Source organism: Andrographis paniculata, unplaced genomic scaffold (genome assembly GCF_009805555.1).
Source record: "Andrographis paniculata isolate CXL003 unplaced genomic scaffold, ASM980555v1 Contig17END, whole genome shotgun sequence".
NCBI classification, from domain to species: Eukaryota; Viridiplantae; Streptophyta; class Magnoliopsida; order Lamiales; family Acanthaceae; genus Andrographis; species Andrographis paniculata.
This window is the reverse complement of record NW_026137457.1, coordinates 47,683-72,282: the sequence shown is the minus strand read 5'-3', so window position 1 is coordinate 72,282 and position 24,600 is coordinate 47,683. Positions and strand designations below refer to the sequence as shown.

Genomic DNA, 24,600 nt, shown 5'->3' with positions numbered 1-24,600 from the left:
TTTTTAGCTGTATTGGCTGTGGATATATAAGTTCTATACTTATGTATAGTTTGCATTCGTAATAAAGTAATGTATTTGGTCTCGATTCAATCGAGTTTTTAAGTTTATAAAGTTAATCTAGATACGTTATTTGCCTAATTAAAGATGAAATTTTTAACTTCAATGCTTATTTAAGATGAATTAGGGTCGTAGCAAAATTGTGGTTTCACTTTTTGGCTGTCAATTATATATATATATATATGTATACACACATATGTGTGATTATATTTTTACACAATAATTCTTATTAAAATTATGAAAAATTTATAATTAAGTTGTTGTATATATTGCATTATAATAATATATATTAAGAATTAAAATTGTATAAAATTTAAACATGAAATGAATTAATGCTTAATTTTTTAACCGTGTTATTATTTTGCTAAAATATTATTTTCTTTCTATTATTATTATAAGTCAACTTTCGGCTGGTTAGACTTTTTTTTTTTAATATGTTTAAACTTAGGTCGTAAGTATGCTTAATGAACCAAGTTTGGCTCGAATAATAATCTTAGTATTGACTCAGTTTTGTATTCGCTCTATGATTTCTTTTATATATATACATTTTTTTTTTTTTATCTTTTTCTTTTATAAAGTGGGAACCCTAAGTCACTGTCCGAAAATGCTATTTCGACCAAACCTAATATCCTGCAAACTAAGCTCCATAGAGTAAGTCGCACTAGGAGAACCATGTGTACCTCACGCTCACAAATTCACTCACTTTTTTTTTTAAAAAAATATTTTTATTTTATGATGTGGGAACTCGTAGCCGCTATCCGAAAGTACGCACCGGGTAAACCTCCGGCCGAACCTAATAGCCTGCAAACTAACCTAATACCCTGCAAACTAAGCCCGACAGACAAGTCACACTAGACAAACCATGTGCGGCAGGTGACCGGAGGCGTCGGAGGTTTGAACCCATGACCTCACGGTCACACGTCCAACCCCACATCACCAGATCGTCCCTTACGCGACAAAAAAGAAGAAATAAATGAAAATTTGCAAAGAAAAAACATATATAATAAACACACACACACAATTGAAATTAAATTACCCATAAAAATTTAGGAGAAAAAGTTGGATAACTTAGAAAAGTTCATTGTGTCACTTTACATCATTAAGCTCTTTCAAACTGCTATAACGCAACACCACAATGATATTTAATTTTACTGGACCGGGCTGGATTGGGCTGGGCCATAATATGCTCGGTTGAGTTTGAAGTTAGTTTGGGGTGGCTGGCCTGGTCATAAGGTTGGGCTAGGCCACGTGGCCTTGCTCAACTTGTAGGGTGGGCCCGAAATTGTACTAGAAGGAGCACGTGGGTTGGGCTTTTAGTTGGGCCTGCTTATTTGGTAGGTTGGGCTGGGATGCTGATCGGATCGGGTCAAGTCAAATAAATAAAGTAAATAATGCTCTCTGGGCCGGGTCTGGTACTGATTCAGGCAACAAAGGCTCGCCTGGGCTTGTGTACTGCTGAGCTTGCTGACATGGCAGATAATATGGACTGGGTTGGGCCGGTAAAAACGGGCCCATCTGTAATATGTACTGTTAGACTCTAATAAAACAAGGCATCCTAACTACAATATTAATGTCACCAGATTGTGGCGTAGGAGTTGGACTTATCACATGTTTTACCCAGTGCGCTAAAAATATATATATATTAATGTCATATATTTTATTCACTTCTAAATAAATATTTAACACAAAATAGTATTTTTTATATTATTAACATAAGTTTTTATACTTTACATAAAAAAATAACTCAAATTAAAACACAAAACAAACACACCCACAATTAAAATTAATTAACATTTTTATTTATGCAAATATTATCAAACCAATGTGGTTTGTTTTAACTGTTTCCAATTAAAAAATTTATATATAATTTTCAATAAAAAATATTATTTTTGTCCAATAAAAAGTAAGAAAAGTATCATCTAATTTTTTGGTTATTTATATTTAATATTAAAAATATTATTTATATTTGTATAATTTATTTCATAAATATAATTATATTTTTATATTAATAAAAGTATTGTTTTATTTTTCTCTATACAATTATTAATATAATAATTAATATTCAAATATTTATAAAAAAAAAATCAATAATACTTTTCTCTTCGACGGAGGTTGTATTAAATTTTAATAAAATATTATATGAAATTCCTCTTATACAAAGTCAAATTACTTACACAAATTGAAAAAATAATAAAACCAAACACATAACAAACACAACAAGAATATAAAAAGGTAAGTATCAATAATGATATCATATTATATTCATTTATTTTAGGGAATATTTATTGAAAATGTATTATTTTATTTTCTTAAATATCAAGAATATAATGAAAACAGCCGATGCACTTTCAACATGTGTCTTTAAAAAAGAACAATTGAAGGAGAAACAAATATCTAAATAAAATTCATAAACTATATTGAATTTGTTCTTTCTATAAATTATATATTTTCAATAAAAGACTTTACTCATATTTTTTAATAAAAACATTTCTATTTTCTTATATTGTTAGCAATTGATTTTTTTGAAATTTTCCCCTATTCTAACATATTGGGAAGATTTGGGTTTTATGTCAGAACAGTATTTGATGTTAATATATATATATATATATTTTTTAAAATATATAATTTTAATAGTAAAATTTTAAAAAAAATTATTAAAGAAACAAGAGAATTCTAAAACACATACTTACATATAAACTTCCAATACAAATCTTTTCGATATATAAAATTGTATACATATCCAATTTTCATATATTATTAATTCTAAGAATTAATTACATTTTTTTAATAATTGTCATATTGTGTAATATACAATATCTATTATACACTTTTTAAAATTAAAATTTTGAAATAAATAAAAAATACAAAATCATTGTCAAAAAATCAATACAGAAAAAAATAAATAAAATAAAATAAAAAATAAAAAAATTTAAAGAACGCATATCCCCAGATCTGAAGATTCAAAAAAATCAATAATGATAAACAACAAAAAAGAATATTATGGGTGTGCTACGTGATTTGTTTATTTTGTTGGTGTGTTTGTTTTGTATTTTAAGTTCGGTTTTAAGTAAAAAAAATTGTATGATAAAAGGATAAAATATACTATTTATTACCATATCTGTCCCCTAATTTTAAATACATCATGTAAAAAATATTAATATCATATTGATAACAGTTATAAAATCTTAGTTAATTTTTTTTTTTTTATCTTGAGAATATATTCTAATTTCGATATAAAAAATAATAATATTTATATAATAAGAAGACTATTGTTTTAAAAAAGAACCGACGTGGTAAACCAAACATATTCCTTTGAAATGAACGGAATAAAATTTTGTGTATATATATATATTTTTTATATATTAATTAAAAAAACCTAGCAATATTATCGTGTTGCATTTTATTTTTTTTTATCATTTATTTTTACTTTCTCCGTCCCTTAACAATCTATCCATTTTGGTCTGTTCTATAACAAAGTATCCGTTTCCTTTTTTTTTTTAGTAATTTTACTATCTGCCTAACATTATAAATACCCTTCTAATTTACAATATATAACACAAATGTCATTACCTTTATATCATACAATACTAATAGGGTTAATTTAGTTTTTTTACCTTTATTTCTACTTTATCCCAATATAATATTAATATTTTTAAAACTCTGCGCAAAAAGCAAATGGATAGATAAATTGGGGACGGAGGGAGTATTATTTTTAAAATTTAAATTTTATACTTTGTATTATTTTTTATACTTAATATTATATAATAAAAATGTTAGAAAAATACTAAGTATATATATATACAAAATGAATATTAATTTTAATATATATATATATATTTTTTTTAAATGTACACACATATATACAAAAGTGGATTCAATATCAATAAAAATCTTTCCCCCAAATAATTATTCGCCTGAGCAGAGTACTTCAGGCCGTCCAATTATTTTAATAATTTCCATTACATATTAATTAATTCACACCCAAAATTTCTATTAATGGCCTCGTCCCTACTTCATAAACTGCCCCCAAAAATGTAAATTAATAATAATAATTAATAATAATTGTATCAAAAGATATTTGCTAGTAGATTAAAAATAATAATATGATATTAGTATTTTTATTATAATGTCTGGTGCTGGGTCAATAAAAATTCAATTTTCAGAAAGTTAATAATTTCCAAAGACGTTTAGGCCGTCCAATTCTAATCACATAATAATAATTATTATTATTATCATTATCATTATCATTATTATAATAATTGATTTTATTTAATTTAGTGACTGCCCACCACAATTGGGAGTATTCAGACACTTTAATTATTGTGATTACATCCCATACTTGTAATGGGACACTTTCAACAATAATTAAGGTCACGACAGATCCTCTCCTGCTCTTCCTCAATTTTTTATTATATTTCTTACTTTCCAGGTGTTCGAGATTATTATTATTATTATTATTATTATTATTATTTTATAAAGTTGGGATTAATGGGCACCGTCGAATGTGCCATCTTGTCACAAATTATGATAATATGTTGCAGATTTAGATACAAAAATATCGTACAAATTAATATTATATCTACATTTTATATGTAATACAAGGACGTGTTTGATTGCATATATATGTTTTGGGGTTTATTGTTTGAGGAAATACAAGGACATTTTATATATCTAGAAATTATTCAATCAAATATTTAATTTTTATTTTATACTTATACGTTATGTAAAAATAAATCCAATTTAAAGCTGATAACAATAAATATATAAATTATTATTTATTATTATTATTATTATTATTATTATTATTATTATTACTACATCACATTCAATGTTTTCTTAATATAAAATATTATATTGAAAAATTTCTTTCTATAAAAAACAATATTTACATAAAAGATACTCTAAATCACTACCAAACAACACACCGTACCATTCATCATTTTTTATTGATCCTAAATTTTACTGACAAGTTGAAAATATTTCGATGGGTATTTTGTAGGTTTAGATTTCTTATTTTTTATGTTTACTAAAATCGTAGTTAGATATATAATATTTTTTTTTTTGTATATATATATATATATATAATCTGTATATTTTCATGGGAAATGACAAAAAATATCTAAAAAAAACTTTTAGGTTGTATTCTTTTATAATTTATATATATACTTTTATTATTTAAATTATTTTTGTTTCAAAAATATCAAATCAAACAATTATTTTTTTTATATTATAATACAAATTTATTACATTCAAAACATCACATCAACTTTTATTTATATATCAAACAATTATTCAAGTTCAACTTTTTACTATTAAAAAATCCAAATTCAAAACTAAAACTCAGAAACAAAGTTGTATGTTAGAAGTATTTTCATGCATTTTGTATTTTTGGGATAGCTAAAAATATGAATAAAAAATATATAATTTGATATTTCAAATAGCCAAGTCTTTTAGAGAGAAGAAAATATTGTAAATATATATTAATTTGAAAACAAAAGTAATTAAACCATCTCTTATAATTTTACTTAGAAGCGTATACTCCCTCCATCTCTTAACAAACCATCATTTTTCTATTATGGTCCGTTTCACAATAAAATATCCATTTTTATATAGTAACTGTACTACGTACTTAACATTACAAATATCCTTACAATTTACAATACATTATACAAATATTATTACATTATATCACACAACATTAATAAGGTTATTTCAATCATTTCTACTTTATTCATATTACATATCAATATAATATTAATATACCTTAAACTTTATGCAAAAAAGCAAACGTGTACTTACTTATGGAATTGAGGGAATACATTTTATAAAATATATACATATCTTCTTTTATTTCAAATATCTATATATATATATATATATATATGATTATGATATATTTTTAAATACAAAGTAGAAAACAAAAGCTCTTAAACAAATCTAAGTGGTTTGTCGCCATTATTTCGTTAAGACAAAAGTTACTTCGTTAATTTTAATGAAGCAAGTAGGCCAAAGATGTCCTCCTGACCGTTCATTTCATTAATTATATTTAAAATTTTAAGTAGTCTTTAAATAATGTGTGTTACGGATGAACTGTTAATCAAAATTAAACAAATTAAACAGCACCATGCTGATATTCCATTCAACACACATACAAGACTCAAATGATATATATATACTCCCTCCGTCCCATTGGAAATATCGCATTTGAAAGGGTCGCATTTGTTTTTTGCACGTAGATTTTTTAATATTGGTATTATAATGAATTGTAGTGAAAAGGACAAAAATACCTCTATTAGTATGGCGTAATATAAAAATAATGATATTTGTGTAATATATTCTAAGTTGAAAGGGTATTTATTATGTTAAGTAGGTAGTACAGTTACTAAATTAGGAAATGATAACCTTGTTTTGGGACAGACGAAAATAGAAAATTGTAACCTTTCAATGGGACGGAGAGAGTACATGTTTTTATTTAACAAAACATACATGCATAAAGGTGTATTTATTTTGTCCGTTTATTTTGTCTGTTAAATATATTTAAAAGTAATATATTATATTTATGATAGTTATCTTATTTAAGATATTCATAGGATTCTTACCTTATTTAGACGATTTATATATCACTATAAATATGTACGTATTCTTATGATTATAATAGAGAATTTCAATTTCATATTCTAGCAATGCTAAATTAATTATAACATATGTTGTGTGATACTGTCTTATGTGATATTTGTTCATATGTTATTTGCATTATATTAATATAATTAATGTGTTCTTTGCTTTTATATTGTGTGTTGTTTGTCTTTATATCAAAGATTGTGTGATATCGTGTCATGTGTTGTATTTCTATTATGTTAATATAATTGTTGTAATGACTGCTTTTACATGATATCACTAAAAGAAAAAATAATTTTTGTAACAAAACTTTTTTGTCTCTAAATCTAATTTTTTCGTTACTAATGACATTAGAGACGGAATTAGGAACGGAATTACATTAGCTACGTGAACTTTAGGGACGGAATTCCGTTACAAATATATTATTTTTTTGTAGTGTATGTTGTACATGTCTGTATCATGTGTCATAAGTTTATGTATACGACTGTATTTGTATTATATGTCAAAAGTAATTTTTTGATATATGTAACAAAACTTAGGAGTGTCAAGAAAATAATAGCCTTAAACTAAGATTACATCGAGTAAAGCTAATATGAATGTATCAAGGGTGTTTAATTAGTGTTTTAATTTGAGATATTTTTTATTTTATTTTGTTACTTGTAATTTTCTTTTTATCTAATTTTTCTATCTTACTTTTTAATTTCATCTAAACATATTTAACTTTTGTCCATTGTATTAAATATTCTTGTCAATGGCCTTTTACTTGTGAATAGTTGCAAATGTCAAAACAAACTTTTTCATGATCAAACTACTATTAAGATAATATTTTCTTCGTACCAATCAAATATATACATTAACTATTTTATTAATTATTGTGACACAATTTTCTATATTACATAATAAAAATTAATTCCTCTAAAAATGTTGTATAAACAAAACCCATATAAGTGCATTATTAGTGCATAAAATACTCTTGTTAGTTGGTTTATCATACAATTGTGTTGTAAAGTAGGCTATGACTAGGTTGATATTTTTTAAACTTTTAGTACTATAAATAACATTATTATTTTTTGTTCTTATAAAATATTATATCATATATTCAATTTTATTATTTTATTATTATTTTTTTCAAAACTTCAAAATTTTTATTTAAATGGAACTTAAATTTTTTGTTTAAATACACCTTCCATCTTTTAAAAACGTGCTCAAAGTTTAATGTAAATATATACTTTTGAGTATTTTTTATAGTGCAAAAAAAATAAAAAACGATATAATTTTTTATTAAATAAAGAAGTATATACATTTCTAGGAGACAAAATAAAAGGAAAATTAACACAATTTAAGGGGACAATTGGACTAATATATATTTTATTAATTTCATATGCAATTTTATTGAACAACACACATGTTGTAGATATTTTTCCTCCCTTTACAAAAGAAATTATAAAGCCAATTAATTAGGTGAGCAACGTGTAGATTTAAGACAAGCCAACAAAATTAAAACAATAACTTTCCATTAAATTAAAATTCTCAACTTTCAAACTGTGTACAGGAACAAACACGAATCCAACTTTGACATGACAGATACGATGATGATGATGATGATCTTGATAACGATGAAGATGATGATGATCGAGACCCTTCACTTAACCCTTCCCACACACACACACATATATATATATATATAAATATTTATGTCTTCTTCTTCCCTGTCCCACCACCATCCTTAATTAATAAAATAACTGTAACTGTAACTGTCTGATCGATCCGCCTGCACCAGGGCTAGCTAATTCCATTTCATCCACTGAGAAATTACAGTGTTCGATAGGATGGTGATAATGGCAGAAAGAAAGAAGATAACAGCCCCAATCCTCAATCCCTTATGCGACAACCACTGGAATCGTCGAGTCAAAAACCCTAGCAGAAGCCCTCCTTGCCTGTGTGTAATAAATTATTAATTTTTTTAATTACAAAAACACAAAATACAAATTTTAAAAAAAGCCTTTAATTAAATTAATTAATTAATTATAATTACCTCAGACTCCCAGTTCGTACGGACGGTTATGATCGACAGGAAGAGTGTCTGAGCGAAAACTGCAGCTATGATCCCTGTCCAAAGTCCCTGCAGATGATGGACACACCAAAACGATGATCGATCCAACATAGGAAATAAAATTAATTTGTTTGTATGATGTTGTCTGATTATCGACATATTATATATATATATATATATATATACTTATATAATTGAATTGACTGGACTGACCTTCCCTCCAAGATGGAGTTCGAAAGCGAGCAGTATTCCGAGGGGAATTCCGATTATGTAAAAGGATCCCAAGTTCACGATTGCTCCTATCTTCTGCCATCCACACCCTCTCGCAATGCCTGTAATAAATTTAATTAATTAATTAATTAATTAAAATTAAGGTGGTGTCTGTGTCTGTGTCTGTGTGTATGTATATGAATGTATATGTGAGTGTGTACCGTTGAGGACAGAGAGGACTCCGTCGGCGAGGTTTGTGATGGCGACCAGAATCATCATTTGGGAAACATAGGAGACGACATTCTCCTCGCTGCTGAAACAGTAGCCCCAAATGTTACGCCCCAAAATGATGACCACCACCGCCACTACGCTCTCCAGCGCCACCATCACCGTCGCCATCATCACCGCCAGCCTCGCCGCCCTCGGCCTCCCTCCCCCCAACTCGTTCGCCACCCGAACACTATATCAAGATTAACAAATTTTAACTTTTGTATTTTTTGTACCGATTGAATTGAATTTTGTATAGGAACATCTAGATATATAAATTTTGGATTAAATTAAATTAAATGTAAAAAAATATTTATGCTCCATAAGTGACAATAGTCAATAGTAGAAATATAGTATCTGAGAAATGGCAAGTAGAGATTTAAAGAATACTATTTTTAATTTTAATTTTTTAATAATTGGCTCCATGTAGATATGAGACTTTTGAAAATTTTGGGAATCTGATATTAATAAGAAATTAGTATTTGATGAGATATTCTTTTGAGAAAAAGATATATTTGATATAATTTTTTTTTTTAAAAATTTGAATAATATATATTTGGAGTCTAAATATATTATAACTATTATTTGTTTTTTTTTTTTTGGGGGGGGGGGGGGGGGACAAATTAAAGTGATAAAATAAGCACATATTTTTGTTAGATTATTATTTTTATTACCTGATAGCACTTCCGAGGCCAAGAGGAATCATGTAAATCATGCCATTGGTGTTAAGACTAGACAACACAAAAGAAACAAACCACATCAGCAAATTAAATTCAAACAACTTAAATTAATTAAACTAAATTCTTTAACAGCTAATAATCACCTAATTGAAAGAACCGAAGTTTCCAATGTAGGATTTGGTAGAAGACCCGAGACAATAACCATAATCTCATACGACCAAATCTCCAGGCTGCAATAAAAATAAATAAATAAATAAAATAATCAACAATATATATATATAGATAGATATATATCAAATTTAATTAATTAAATTTCTTACCAGACCATAATAGCCGAGGGAACTGCGAGCCAGATGAACTTGGAGATATTATTGAGAGCCTCCCTGGAAAACCCTTTCCACGTGGCACTGCAAGAAGGGGACAGCGTAATGTACAGGACCAAGAACAGATCATTGGTCCAGTACGAGATCCCGTTGGCGAGGGCGGCCCCTCGACTCCCGAGCCCTAGCTTGGAAATCAAGAGCCAGCAGATCGGAATGTGGAGCAACGTCGTGATCCCTGACGTCAGCATCATCGGAACAACGTTGTTCTGCGTCTGCAAGAATCTGAACTGACACTGCAGCAGCGCGAACGGGAAGATCGACGGAATCATATACCGGGCGTAAACTCCGGCCTCCGCCGCAATCGCCGGATCCTGTCCTAACAGCTGCAGAATGTCACCCGCCGTCGCCCAGATACAGGCGAGAGGAATGCTCACCAGAATCAAAACCACCATGGCTCTCTGCATATGAATCCCCAACATATGGTATTGCTTCGCGCCGTACGATTGGCCGCAGTACGTGTCCAATGCGCACGCCATTCCCACCTGGAATCGCAAATCAGGATCATAAGTAATAAAATTAGGGGTTGTTTTTTATTTTTTTTTTATTTTTTTTTATTTTTTTTTTTAAGGATTTATTCCTTGGTTGTAATGAAATTAGGGTTTTTTTTTTGTTTGTTTTTTATGATTCATTCCTAGGTTGTAATGAAATTAGGGGTTTGTTTTAGGGCAACGATTGCGGTGCTGATTTAAAAATTTCAGTTCAAATAAGCACTCATAATATATATATAAAAAGCACACTGTTTTATTATATACAACACATGATGTATAGTAAAGACACGTGCTGTTAGGTTTATAATTATAAATATATTGTATAACAGTATATAGTGTTGCTAAAATCAACTATTCTTTGTGTTGTATAAGACTATAGCATGTGCTGTTAATTCATGTACTATATTTATATTATATGACAGCATACAGTGCTATGCGATGTGTATTTTAAAATTCCGCCGCCCTTTTTTTTTAGAATTCATTCCTAGGTTTGTAATAAAATTAGGGTTTTTTATTTTTTTACCAGTAAGCTGAAGCCGGTGACGGAGGCGAAGGAGGTGGCCATGGAGGCTCCTGACAGGGCCAATTCGCCGACGTGGCCGACGAACATGACGGAAATCGTCTGGATTAATGACAGCAACAGATTTACGAACATCATGGGACCTGCCAGGAACATTTGTAGCTTTGTTTCTGCCAGGATTTCATCTCTTGTGAACTTCTCATCGATCGATCTGGACTCGAATTTCTCTGAATTTGGAAGCAATGGTGCTCCAAGTTCGCCCTTTTCGTTCTGGGAACTCATTTTTATATATTTTTTTTTATTTCTTTTTTTTAAAATAAAAAAGAAATTATTATTTTTTTTTCCTACCCACACAAACAGATACTCTCTCTCTCTACTGCTTCACTCTCACTAAAGCAGAAATAGAGTAAGACTGAAATGTAGTGGGCATATTTTACAAAGTAGCATCTGATATATATATACACTCAAAAGTGGCCACTAACTTCCAGTTGTTACAAATTTAAAATAAATTATGGTGAAATAGGGATTATTTTAATATGCATGATTGATTCAAGCTTTTTCTTCTCTTTTAAAAAATATATACTTGAATTATATGAATGTATGTTATTATTTCGAAAAAATAAAATAAAAAGGAGCTGTAGCTTTGTTGATTTCTCATAAGCTGATTATTTCGAAAAAAAATATAGTTGTAGCTTTGTTGATTCCTCATAAGCTGAACGGTCATTTTCTCTTATCATGAATCATTTGAATTGTTTTCAAATTGTTGTAGCAATCATACTCTAATTTGAAAATTTTCATTTTTATTAATTACGGTGATATAATTTCTTGATTACTATTTTCGTGAAAATGTGTAGCTCATAATTTCATTATTGATTGTTACTATTACTTTTGTGACTTGCAAGATTGTTTGTACATTGGCCATTTTTGGTATTAGTGAAGAGGTCATTTAGGCTTTTGCAAGTGGAAGAATGATCTTTGGACTACCACAATATTAGTCCATTTAAAAATAAATAAATAGAGAAGGGTTTAGAGTTATAATGTTATTTTTAAATTTGAAACTAGCAAAAAAAAAAATTGTTATTACCCTATACGATGTGTAACTTTTGGTTATGTATAATTTTATGTGTTTTCTGATCATATTATAATTCTCGATGTTGAAATCTCACTCTCTTCCATCCAAGAAGTAAGTTTTGTAGGAACAACCCGACTTTCCACTAGGACGGCATTGAGATTTGGAACATATATATACTAATTTATTTTTTTTAAAAAAAAATACGAAACAAAAATATCGTAACTAATTTGTTCAATTTTAACTATGCATCTATCTTGTGATCAATTAATGAATTTTATGAGCAAGTATAAAATATTTGATGATTTTTCTAATATATATATATATATATATATAAAGTGTACTCCATTATTTTACTATCATATCACCTAATTAATCTATTTTATTTATTTTTATTAATTCAGCAAATTACATGAAGGTTCTAATTTAATTCAAGTTGTGGTGAATAGAGACGACTGCATAAGTACACTTGAAGTAAATATTATATAAGAATCCTTTATTATTTTAATAGATTGGTTTAAATTAAGGTATATAAGGTATCTAATGACGTACAATATCACTGCTCAATATATCATACAAGATTTTATTTCTATTTTTTTTTTTTTTAAATAAACATAAAATAAAAAAAATTTGTGTAGTAATGGTATATATGGATGCATTATTTATTGAAATGATTTCCAATAGATTAGCATGTATATATATATATTTATATATATATATATATGAAAGCATGCACTTACTATGTTTAATATATTTGATTATGCATGTATATAATTTTATTTTTTAAAATTATTGTCAAGTTGGCAATATTATTATTATAGTAAAGCTGTGTTTAATTGTCTTATTGAATAACCCATTTATTTTGTCGAATTAATGCAACTTGTTAATTTATTAAAATTACAAATAAACTTTATTCATTCTCAATTCTTTCCAAATACTAATAGAGCATATTGTGATATCCCTAATAAAACCCACATATTGTTGTTATTATTTCATTATTTTTTATTTATTTTTTTATCAAATAATTTGGACTAATTAAATGGACACATGAAAAATCAATCGATCAAATCAATCAGGACACCCATTTTTGTCATGACTCTTATAATATTTTAATCATTTCAGTTTTGAGCCATATTGAATATTCCAAAACTCATATGGGCATGATATATCCGTCCAACATAATTTGTCCCTATTTTTTATTTTCGTCCGTTCCACATAATTTGTCTTTTTTTTTTGAAAATATTATTATACACTTTAATCACATTTTAAATTTTATATTTTATAATATTTTTAATTTTAATTAAATTATTTACTCATCTTAATCTTAATTTATAATTATTTTTATTATACAATAATTATTTTTACTGATACATTTCTTAATTATTTATTAATTATATTTTACCTAAATTTCTATATCTACATTAATAGACTCATATTTCCTAGGATGAAGAGAGTATGAATCTTTACTAATCAATATTATAGAGAGAGAAGAAGAAGAAGTTACAATGACAAAATTTATTTTCCAAAAGAAAGTATACAAAACATGGTTCATATAGATATATATATATATATAAACATTCAATTTCAATTTCAATTTCTTTCTAAAAATAATATGTACAATATATATTTCTATTTATTAAAACATTACTTCTAATAATTATTTTATGTAAAAAATATTTAAAAATTTTAAATTAATATTAGTTGTAATATTTTAAATAATAAATAGAGATTATAATATTATTTTTCTAAAAAAATAAATAAAAATGTCGTAAATAGAATTATACAAAAGTATATATATAATATTATTTTTCTGATAGTGATTTCCTAATTATTTTAAATTAATTTATTAATTTGATCAAATTAATACACTGTTGATTTGACTCTAATTGCTGTCATGAGAGAAAAAATACATTTCAATTAGTAATCTTTCCATTGGTGGAATATATTCCTGGAGGCAAAGATTCCGTGGGAGATTCCAGATTCTAATTTGCAGCCATCCTTAGGTTCATTGTAATAAAAGTAATATTTTTAATCGCATGCAAAATTTCAGCTCTATTTATTTATGGTCGGAATTAAATTTTGCATTATTTATCAAAATTTTTTTTAAAAAATCTAATGCTTTTTTTTTGAAAAAAAAAATAATTTTTTATCGTATCAAACACTTATTTATATTACATTAAATATTCTTTCAATTCAAATTTTTATTATTTTATCAAGCTCAAAACTCAAATTTAAAAATAAATAAATAAAAAGACATTGTAAAAGTACAACGGGCAAATGTAAGAAGCCAGCGGAGATATTCCAAGAATCACAGAATAGAATCTTGAATCCCCCATAGGCCATATGCATAGATTGCACATAACTCTCTGTATATTACTTTATGATTAATTAATTAATTAATCAATTAATTACTTTGATATAATTAATTTCTTGTAATTATTTAATTAATTAAGCATCGTGGTTGGTTGCAAATCTGATTATTATTTTTTATTCTTCAATTTTAATATTTTTAATTTCTTGCCTTTGATGAGATCATGGCTGTGTTTGTGTGTATTGGTTGGCAAACTTCACATGGCCATCTCTAATTAATCTTGATTTCCTTATTAATTCTCTTTCTCTTCAGTAAAATATTTAAAATATAATTAGGGCAATTTATTTTGTCGTCAATTTTCATTTAAAAAAAAAAATATATATTTTAATCTTATTATAAATTTTTAAATTTTAATTAAATTAGTTAGCTATTTTAGTCTTAATTTATAATTATTTTTATTAATACATTCTTAATTATTTACTAATTATATTTCGTGTATGCACGGTAAAATGAACACCGTAGCTGAGACAAAAAAAAAAGTAATAATAATAATAATAATAAAAGAAAGAGATAGAAATACACGTGACAACCATAACAATAAAACAAGATACACTTTCATTTTGTTTTTATTTTTTAAAATAAAAGAAATTATTGATAAGTTGGTTGGTTGAATCAATACGGTCACATGCTTGTTGTCGATGTCGGACCAAGCAAAAGCAACGGTAAAGATTTTTTCTATGGAAATGCCAACACTCAAATAAAATAAAATAAAATAATTCATTTCATAATTTGATATATTTAATTAAAAAAATATTTAAAAAAAATTGATATATTTTTACAGTAGAATGTGAGGGTATATAATTGAAAAAATACATAAATAGAATGAAGCCAAACAATTGATCCTTATTCATGACATAGAATTCCGATTGGGTATCATAGAGAAAATAGGCTAGGCCGAAATTTAGACTATTGCAATTTAAGAAATAACAAATAATGGGCCTAATTCCTTACGGCCCAATGGATCTTATATGGGTTGATGGGTGCAAGAAGGCCTATTTTTATGGGCCTAGTCCATTATGGTTTACAGAATGTTTTTCACTTTTAGGGATATATAAATATAGCAGTCTAAATCCAACTAATTGGCCGACGGAGTTTTGAATTTAAAAAAATAATAAAATAGAAAATGAGGTGTTTTATATTATATTTTATTATTTATGAGAGAAAAAATATTAATATTTTTTTAAAAAAATTATTGTTGGTAAACAAATTATTACGAATTTGGTACAATTGGACATAACTCTTTACATATATACTTTTGTAAATTTTCTTTTATTATTATTATTTTTTTTCAATTGCATTTTTTAAAAAAAAAATTATATATATATATATTATATCAAATATTTATTTCATCTCACATATATCACATCAAATACTCAATTTCCAAAACATCAAAACTTTTATCTAAATAAAAGATTTTCAAGTTAGATTTGGATTTCGGTATAATGTAGGATCCAAAATCAAGATTTTCACAATTTCCTAAGTTTGCTTATTTAAAGGTTTAAATTTTGGTTAGAAGTTTGAAAATAATAAACGTAAAATTGTTTATAACTCTCATGTAGTTTTGAAATTCAGCGTAAAATCTCTCTTACTTTAAAAATTGTATGGTACCCCCTTATACTTTAAAAAACGTTGCATGAAACCCCACCACCATGAAACTTTCTTCGTGTGATAAGAAGATAATTTTATATCTATATGTTTTGCATGGCATTGGGGTTTTATGCAATATTTTTGAAAGTATAAGTGAGCGTCATGAAATTTTTTAAAGTAAAATGGGGATTTATGCTGAGTTTCGAAATCACAAAGTGATTTCATGCAATATTTTTTAAAGTATAAGGGGACGTCATGCAACTTTTAAAGTAGAGGGGGAATTTACGCTGAGTTTCGAAACCACAAGGGAGTTATGGACAATTTTGTCAATAATAAAATTTGAATTGAAATGGTACTTCTATGTGAGAGTAATATATTGTTTTACGTAAAGTCTTTTTTTTTTTTTTTTTGATAACGTGGGAACCTGCAGCCGCTACCCGAAAGTGCGCAGTCGGTAAATTCCCGGCCGAACCTAATACCTTTCAAACCAGGCCTGACAGAAAAGTCACATTAGGCGAACTATGTGTGATAGGTGACCTGAGACATCGGGGGTTTGAACACATGATCTCACAGTCACAAATCCAATATAATTGAAAAATATTGTTGCAAGTATGTTACAATTAAAATTATATTTTACTTATGAGAAATGATAAATAAATAAAAATGAATACATTTGTGGTGGTCAACAATATAAGATAAAAAGAATATATTGCTTTTGGACGAAGTTGTTAAATGATCCAAAAAAAAGTATATTAAAGGTTGATAAATAAGTGTTTAACAATGTATTTTGAGTAACAAAATTGATAAAATAAGTGTTTAAAGTCATAATTGACTTGTTAATTACATTTTATGTAATATAAATAAGTGTTTAACGTTATGTTTTGAATAAAAATACAGTACGGATCAGGTGCCAGGTGCCGATCATTTTTAATTCAGCACCTTGCTGAATGGTTAAAAGATAATTACACTTAATTAATATAATCAAATAATATAATTAATATAATTATATATCTTTTTTTTTATAACTATTCAGCAGGTGCTGAAAATTATATTTCAGCACCTGATCTGTAGGGATAAAAATATTGAATTTTTTTTTTAGTACATCAAAAGCAATATTAAATTCAAATTACGTGACTAAAGCTATTAAATGAACCAAAATAAGCTTGAGTATATGTTATTCAAGCTCGACTCATACGTATTATCGGTACAAACTTAACTCGACTTCAAGGTCAAGCACAACTTGTACAGTTCAAACTCAAGGTTGAGTAAGACTTCAAATTGAATTTGATATAATGTATATAATATATAAATTATATATATCTAATTCAATTCCTCTGTTAAGTTGATAAAAAATTTCTATCACCTATTTTGGCATATTGACAAATTTTCTTTTTGTTGTTGTGGTCGTTAGTTACAAAAAAAAACAACATTTGACCCAGCTGATGAGACTCAATTGTGTAGTATTTTCTAATTGTCTTTTATTGTCTTTCCTAGGAATTGTGGGTGCTCAAGACAAAATGGACATTTTAGTTTGTTCTCTTATGGTTAGAGGTGAATAGATACACATCATTCCTTGTTTGTATCAAGGAAATTAATTGCATGTCTGCAACATGCCTGTTGTGGTTGCCTTACATAGCTCGAGGGGGAAAGTGTGAATAGTAGTGGTTTTGAGATAGTGTGTAGTGAGAGAAATATTGTATCAATCCTCTCAACTTCTTCCTTTCCCATCTTCATGCTTTGAGTGAGTGATATACACTATTATCTTGCCGGAGAAGTTCCTCAGTCGAAGGGAGATCGGAGAACATTCAGAATCTGAGCTGTCCAGCTATGTGTTAGTTGTCAGTATGCGATTGTGACAATGTATGTCTGTGGAGAGAATTTTCTAGGTAATCAGCTTGTAGTTTGGGTTGACAGAGGTTTGGGTGTTTTGTTCTTAATAAACACTAATTAATGAATCTCTCCTAGATTGATATCCCCTGGATGTAGGATGGTTTATATCCGAACCGGGTAAACAAATGACTTGTCATTTATTGTTTTGGTCTCTTCATTTATTTCATTGACAAGTCGCCGTTATAACTGTGATATAACTATGCTTCGGGAGTTGGCCCTTTTGAATAAGTGTACGAGAATTTATTGGTGCAGCACTTATTCTCTCCCAACATCCTCAACTTATTAAATTCATATTTAAATTCTACTAACTGTAGCAAGTTTAAACCTATTAAAGATGTTAGTGTGTTTCTTTTGCTCCCAAACTTCGAAATACTATTATTCGGATTTTATGTTTTTCAAAAAAATATATCATTTTTTTTTACTAAATATCAAATTATAAATTATTTTAATGTCAAATGCAAATCAAAATTTAATTTCAAAATTTTACTTTGCCACCGCAGGGCCGCCACCACCTCCGGCCTACTCGCGCTGTTGTTGCTACCACCATCACCACCAACCACCGGCGGACCTATATTGGGGAAAACTATTTCTTAAAGGTATTTTTTTTTAATAAAAAATTATACTCTTATCTTATCAATTTCAAATAATGGAAAAATAAACATTACTTATTGTTGTTGTAGTTTGTTATATTGTAACATTTTCAAAATATAACAAGTCAAAATAATAAAATTATCTTGACATTAAATAAATTATGAATTTTGTAAGTTTTAAAAAATAGCCTATCTTTAACCAAATTTCGATTACGCCACTACTACGAACACACTAGACCAAATTCATTCTCACCCAACTAATCATCCTTTTCACACCACATCAAACGGTTAAAATTTGATACATATAATATGATACAAATACACTATTATTAACGAATTCAATTGAATTATCCCAAAGCTGAGAGTTGTCTATTCCATAGAGAGTCAAGTCGACCTTATTAGTTAGCTCCTCGATTTGTTTAAGGGCTCTACATATGACTTGTCCCATTATTCCAATATTTTCTTGAGTATTCAACCCATAAAACATAGACAAATTTTGGGTGTTGGATAAAGTTACAACCACTCAATTTTCCCAACTTATCTTAATTAGCTACCTTTAAAAACCATCTTTTTATATTACCCACACCAATCAAAAGAAAATTCCATTCCGAAACATTAATCAAACAAAACTTTTGCACAACTTTTATTTTCCCATTAATTTATTTATCCAAAAATAATTAAAAACGAGTAGTCAGTAATCTCATCACTCAAAAATCCTTAAAACACAAACACCGGGAAATTCTTGAGAACTCCAGGGACCCGAGCACCCACCAATTCATACATCAGGTCCCGAGGTCCCGGGACTCACTCTCAGTACGGCTTCTCGCCGACGTAATTCCCCGGCGGATAATAGTCGCAGACCATAAAAACGCCGCGGCCGCCGCCGCAGACCGCCCTGGCGCAGCCGATCCTCCGCGTCCCCCGCCACACGATCTGCGTGTAGTGGCCGCACTCCTGGCCGTAGGAGCACGAGTTGGCGTAGTAGTTGTAGTCCCGCCGCTCCGACACCCACGTCGCCGACGCCTGCGCCGCCGTCCAGCCGTCGCCGCTCCCCCAGAAAATGTTCTCTCCGTACGGCCCGTTGGAGTGCTCCAGCTCGCAGTCGCGCCGCCGCTGGTTGGCGTACCACGCCGCGTACCGGGCGATCTTCGCGTCCCATATCAACGGCGGCAGCCGCAGCGCCGCCCGCGCCGCGTTCTGCACCGCCAGAAACTGCTGCATGTCCGACGCCGCGCCGGCCGGCGCGGCGGCGGCGACGAAGAGAAGAGCCGCCACGGCAGCCAAGCCGTGCCAGAACCTTGTCATGATCGATAATTATTTTTGCCTAAGTAGTTTTCTCATTGAAATTATTGTGTATATGTGTATATATATATATATATATGTAGAGGGAGAGAGAGAGTAAGAGAGAGAAAATTCATTGCCCTATGTTTTCAAATAAATTGATTATAATCTATCCCTTCGTAATCAATAATAAATTTTTTTTTTTTTTAATTTTATATATTTATATATTTTAATTATTATTTGATAATATATTCGTTATACTTTCAGACATTTTACTCAATATATTTTTACACATTATCAATTACAGATTAAATAGTAGCATGTCTTTACACACTATGTGTCACAACTAAAATACTAGCCTCTATTTTACACAATATTTTTTTTTTTTTTTTTTTTTTTAGCATTATTCAATTTTTGAAAAAAATATCGTATAAAATACTAACTTTTTTATAGTAATATATTTACAAAATTCCAAACATGTCTCCAAAGAGATATACAACTATATATTTGTCTGTCTTTTAATTTGTTAGAATCATTCATATCGATATAACTAAATGTAAGTTTAAAAATACTTGTTAAAAAATGTATATATATGAATAAATAATATTTTCTAATTTACATTATAAAAGTAAACATGTGTATAGAATATAATAAAATAAAATAAAGTAGTTGAAATTGAAGGGTTTAAAGTGTCAAAGATGGGGTGGCACCCATGTTCGATAATGATTGTCACATCTTGTAACTACTTGAGAATAATTTTAATTTAATCTTATTTATTAATTACCAGTACATTACTACAACTTATTTGCCAAATAGAATATATATATATATATATATGTGATGAAGGACACTATACTTATATATATACATATACGTGTATATATTTGACAAAGATATTGTGTATCTAGAGTTTACAAATTAGATGAATGATTATATATATATATATATATATATTATTAAGCAAGATTGGAGAGAGTAGGTTCATTTGATTAATTATATTTGGGATTAAGTCAAATTATTCCTTTTTTTTAAAAAAAAAAAAAATAGAAATGTTTGTACATTTATTGAATAAAGGAAGATAATATTTTTTGTTGCTTTTAGTCTTTCATACATATATTTATATATATATATATATATAATTATGTGATAGGTGTACTAAAACCTTTTGGTATACATATTAGAATTAAGGAAAATATTGAATTAGAATTAAACCTTTTTAGAAATACTCATTTAAAAACTATATATTCATTCATATACATAATATATATAAATGAAAAGCAGTTATAAGACATACGAGTATGTTTATATGAAAGGTATCAATTTTATTTTTTATTTTTTTTTTAATTTAGATACAAAATATATATATTTTTCTTTTGTAAATGTGAATACAATATTAATTAAATTCCATATATATATATAAGTAAATTAGTACCTTATAGTTACATATACACGTATGGAATATTAATAATTACTAATATTAGTATTTAATATAATAAATAATTACTTGGTGGTAATTATAAAAATTACATTAAAAAAAAAAAGAAATTGGCATGGGAAAAAATTACTTAAATTAAATATATCATTATATATACAATTATTTTATACATAAAATCAAATTTACAAAAATATTAAAAAATTTTACCTACTTACACTAACCAATAAAATATTACTGTATATTTTTTCATCTAATACAATACTCCAAAAAGTCCCTGCAACAAAGGACAGAGAGAGTATTAATTAATTATAAAAATATCATATTAGAAACGAAGTATTATCTTCATAACTTTATAAGATTTGTTTATTTATGATTTTAAAACAAATCTATACTATTTTGTATTCAATCACTATAATTTTTAATAAAAATATATTATTTTATTTTATAAAATTTTATATCAAAATATTATTTAAATTAAAATTAAAACTAAAATTAATACACAATCATTTGAAATAATTTCAAACACAACAAAACAAACCCTAATATTTTTGTGATTTTTTATGTAAGATAAGTAAAAAGTACACTGAAGAATAGTAAAACATACAAAAATAAAATAATAAGGTGAATATATTCTAAATTTTTATCCGTTTGTTTGGATAATTTTTTAGTATATAATCTTCATAACTTCAATATAAATAATGTTTTTAGTATCTTTTAAAATTCAAATCAATAGTATTTATTTCATACCGTTATAGGGGTTCTTCATAAAAATATACTAATTCCGTCTACAAACTAATATCTTATTTTTCTATTTGGAATGTAGAATAACTATAGTTCTATTTTTTTTTTTAAATACAAATTTTATATTTTTGTCTTTCATTTATTTATTACTTTTAATCTTTACCTTATCATAAAGGATAAATTTGATAACTCATACCAAAAAATAATTATCTAAAAAATTGTGCAAATATACTTTTGGAACAATTATAAATAGACGAGGAAATATCATATAGTATTTAATTATAACGGTAAATATAATCCAAACATAGCATGTATCATGTCTGAATACTGTTTAATTAATAATAAAAGCGGGTTGAAAGAAATGGCAAGCGAAATCTACGGAGGTAAGTAGAAAGCAATGATTGGACAAAACGAGAATTTGTGCCTTAACTAGCGGCACGTGACCTGTTGTTATCCCTTTTAACTACCGTTTGTTTGTTTGGTTGTTATTTTAGTTGGTTGTTTTAAAAAGTAAAAAATTTAAATTTTAGCTAGTTTTGTACTAATTTCTTTTTTGAAAAAATATTATTTCAAATATATTTATTTCTTATAATTAAATACTAATTTATTATTATTATTATTATTTTTATTTTATTTTATTATTATTTTTTTTTAATTTCAAAACACTCTCTAAATGAAGCCTTAGAAAACAATGAATCGGGGAAATTTTGAGTGGCACAGTGGTAGAGGATCTTTGGATCAGAAGATTTACCTATAAGAACTCGACTCTTTTACATATTACAATTTGAAAGAATTTCTAGTGTTTGCATGTTTTAATTTAAAATTAAAAATTTTTTATATAAGTTTTAGTTTAAACGGTAAATTGACATGCTATTTTGTTAAAAATAGTATATTTTCAATGAGAACTATGTTATTCTGACTAGAATTGATTTATATTTTAAATGACAGACGTTTTGTTCAAAATTTACAAAATATTGGTGTTACTGCTAAATTTATTATCCATAAGGATGATGCTTCGAAACGATTGAAAGTGATAAAGAAACAAAGTATATAAAATGATGTTAGATACTATGGGTGCAATAAATATGACTATATTCGAGCTGAGTCTGCAACGGCCAAGAGAAATAATAAGAAAGTCATGTGAGTTACACGAAGCAATGAAGAAACCGAAGAGCAAGAATCTATCTATGACAAACAAGAAAGTGTCGAGGGTGAGGTAGTTGCATTTACTGTTCGCGATGATAAGAAGAATGAAGAAAATGATGATGTCGAATATAATTAAATGATATTTAAAGAATCGGTTGAGGCATATGACATGGTAGTAGGTGCACACAAAGTTGTGGTTCTCCAACAAACTGAAAACATTTGTCATAAGGTTGGCCAAAAAAATTTTAGACGTTGATGGGAGTAGATGAAAGATTAGCTTAAATGAATGATGAATATTTTGCAAAAAATGAAAAATTGCTTCAACTTTCGAATGAACAGTCGGAGAAAATTAGCAAGTTAAAAAAAAAAGAAGAAGAGAAATTAGTGAGTAAAATCAATCGATTGATGAAAGACAAACAAAAAACTTGATAAAGTATTGAATGTTGAAAAACTATACTATGACAGTGAGATTGATTATACACATGGATTGAAACTTCTCAAACAACATTTGTCAATGGTAGATTGCTCTCTGAATCAACAGACAGTAAAAAAAATAAATAAATAAATAAATAAAAATATTGAACTAGATTTTGTTCCAAATTTTTTTTTAAAAAAAATTGATGGAATGTTCAATGGTAGGCAAACAATTGCGAATTGCGGGTATTAGGGTTGATCCTAGGCATGGGCTACCCGAACCCACGCCTAGGCCCAAATTTTTGGGCTCCTTTAGGAGCCCAATTTTTACAAATATATATATATATATATATTTATACACTACATAATAAAATTTATATAGGTATAATATAAAATTTTATATTAAACTTTTTTTTTTGTATTTAAATATAAATATATTTTATTGACAATACAATGAAATAAATTAAAAAAATTAAATAATTTTTTAAATTATTAAAAATATTAATTATATATATAAAAAAAAAAAAATTAACAAAGAGTCAGGGATGGCCCTGGCAGGTAAGCAAACGAATAGACTGTGATTGTACTTAAAAGAACAGATTAGGTGTAAAATGCATATTTAACACAACTCCTGCGTGCTTAATTAAATTCTTAAAAAATAAATAAAAATAACCGCAAATTTAGTAAAATAATGACGAGTAAAATTCAAAATAAATATCGCGCTTAACAAAACCCAGCAGCTCTAAAATCCGATTAATCCCCTCAAGAAATGTTCTTTAACTGATAAATACGGATGAAAT

General features: G+C 27.5%; 2 protein-coding genes across 2 annotated transcripts; both read right to left on the bottom strand.

The window, feature by feature from the left end:
• Positions 1 to 8,169: 8,169 nt before the first annotated feature.
• On the bottom strand, positions 8,170 to 11,693 carry LOC127263872 (protein DETOXIFICATION 16-like). Its single transcript, XM_051293148.1, has 8 exons — positions 11,280 to 11,693; positions 10,206 to 10,750; positions 10,029 to 10,115; positions 9,880 to 9,936; positions 9,160 to 9,398; positions 8,942 to 9,060; positions 8,711 to 8,797; positions 8,170 to 8,612 (listed from the first exon to the last, which is right to left on the bottom strand). Exons 1-8 carry the CDS (start codon positions 11,556 to 11,558, stop codon positions 8,556 to 8,558), a joined length of 1,470 nt encoding a protein of 489 aa, XP_051149105.1. The 5' UTR covers positions 11,559 to 11,693; the 3' UTR covers positions 8,170 to 8,555.
• A 7,466-nt stretch (positions 11,694 to 19,159) lies between these two features.
• On the bottom strand, positions 19,160 to 20,114 carry LOC127265520 (pathogenesis-related protein PR-1-like). The gene has a single exon (XM_051295344.1). It carries the CDS (start codon positions 20,086 to 20,088, stop codon positions 19,594 to 19,596), a length of 495 nt encoding a protein of 164 aa, XP_051151301.1. The 5' UTR covers positions 20,089 to 20,114; the 3' UTR covers positions 19,160 to 19,593.
• Between the last annotated feature and the right edge of the window lie 4,486 nt (positions 20,115 to 24,600).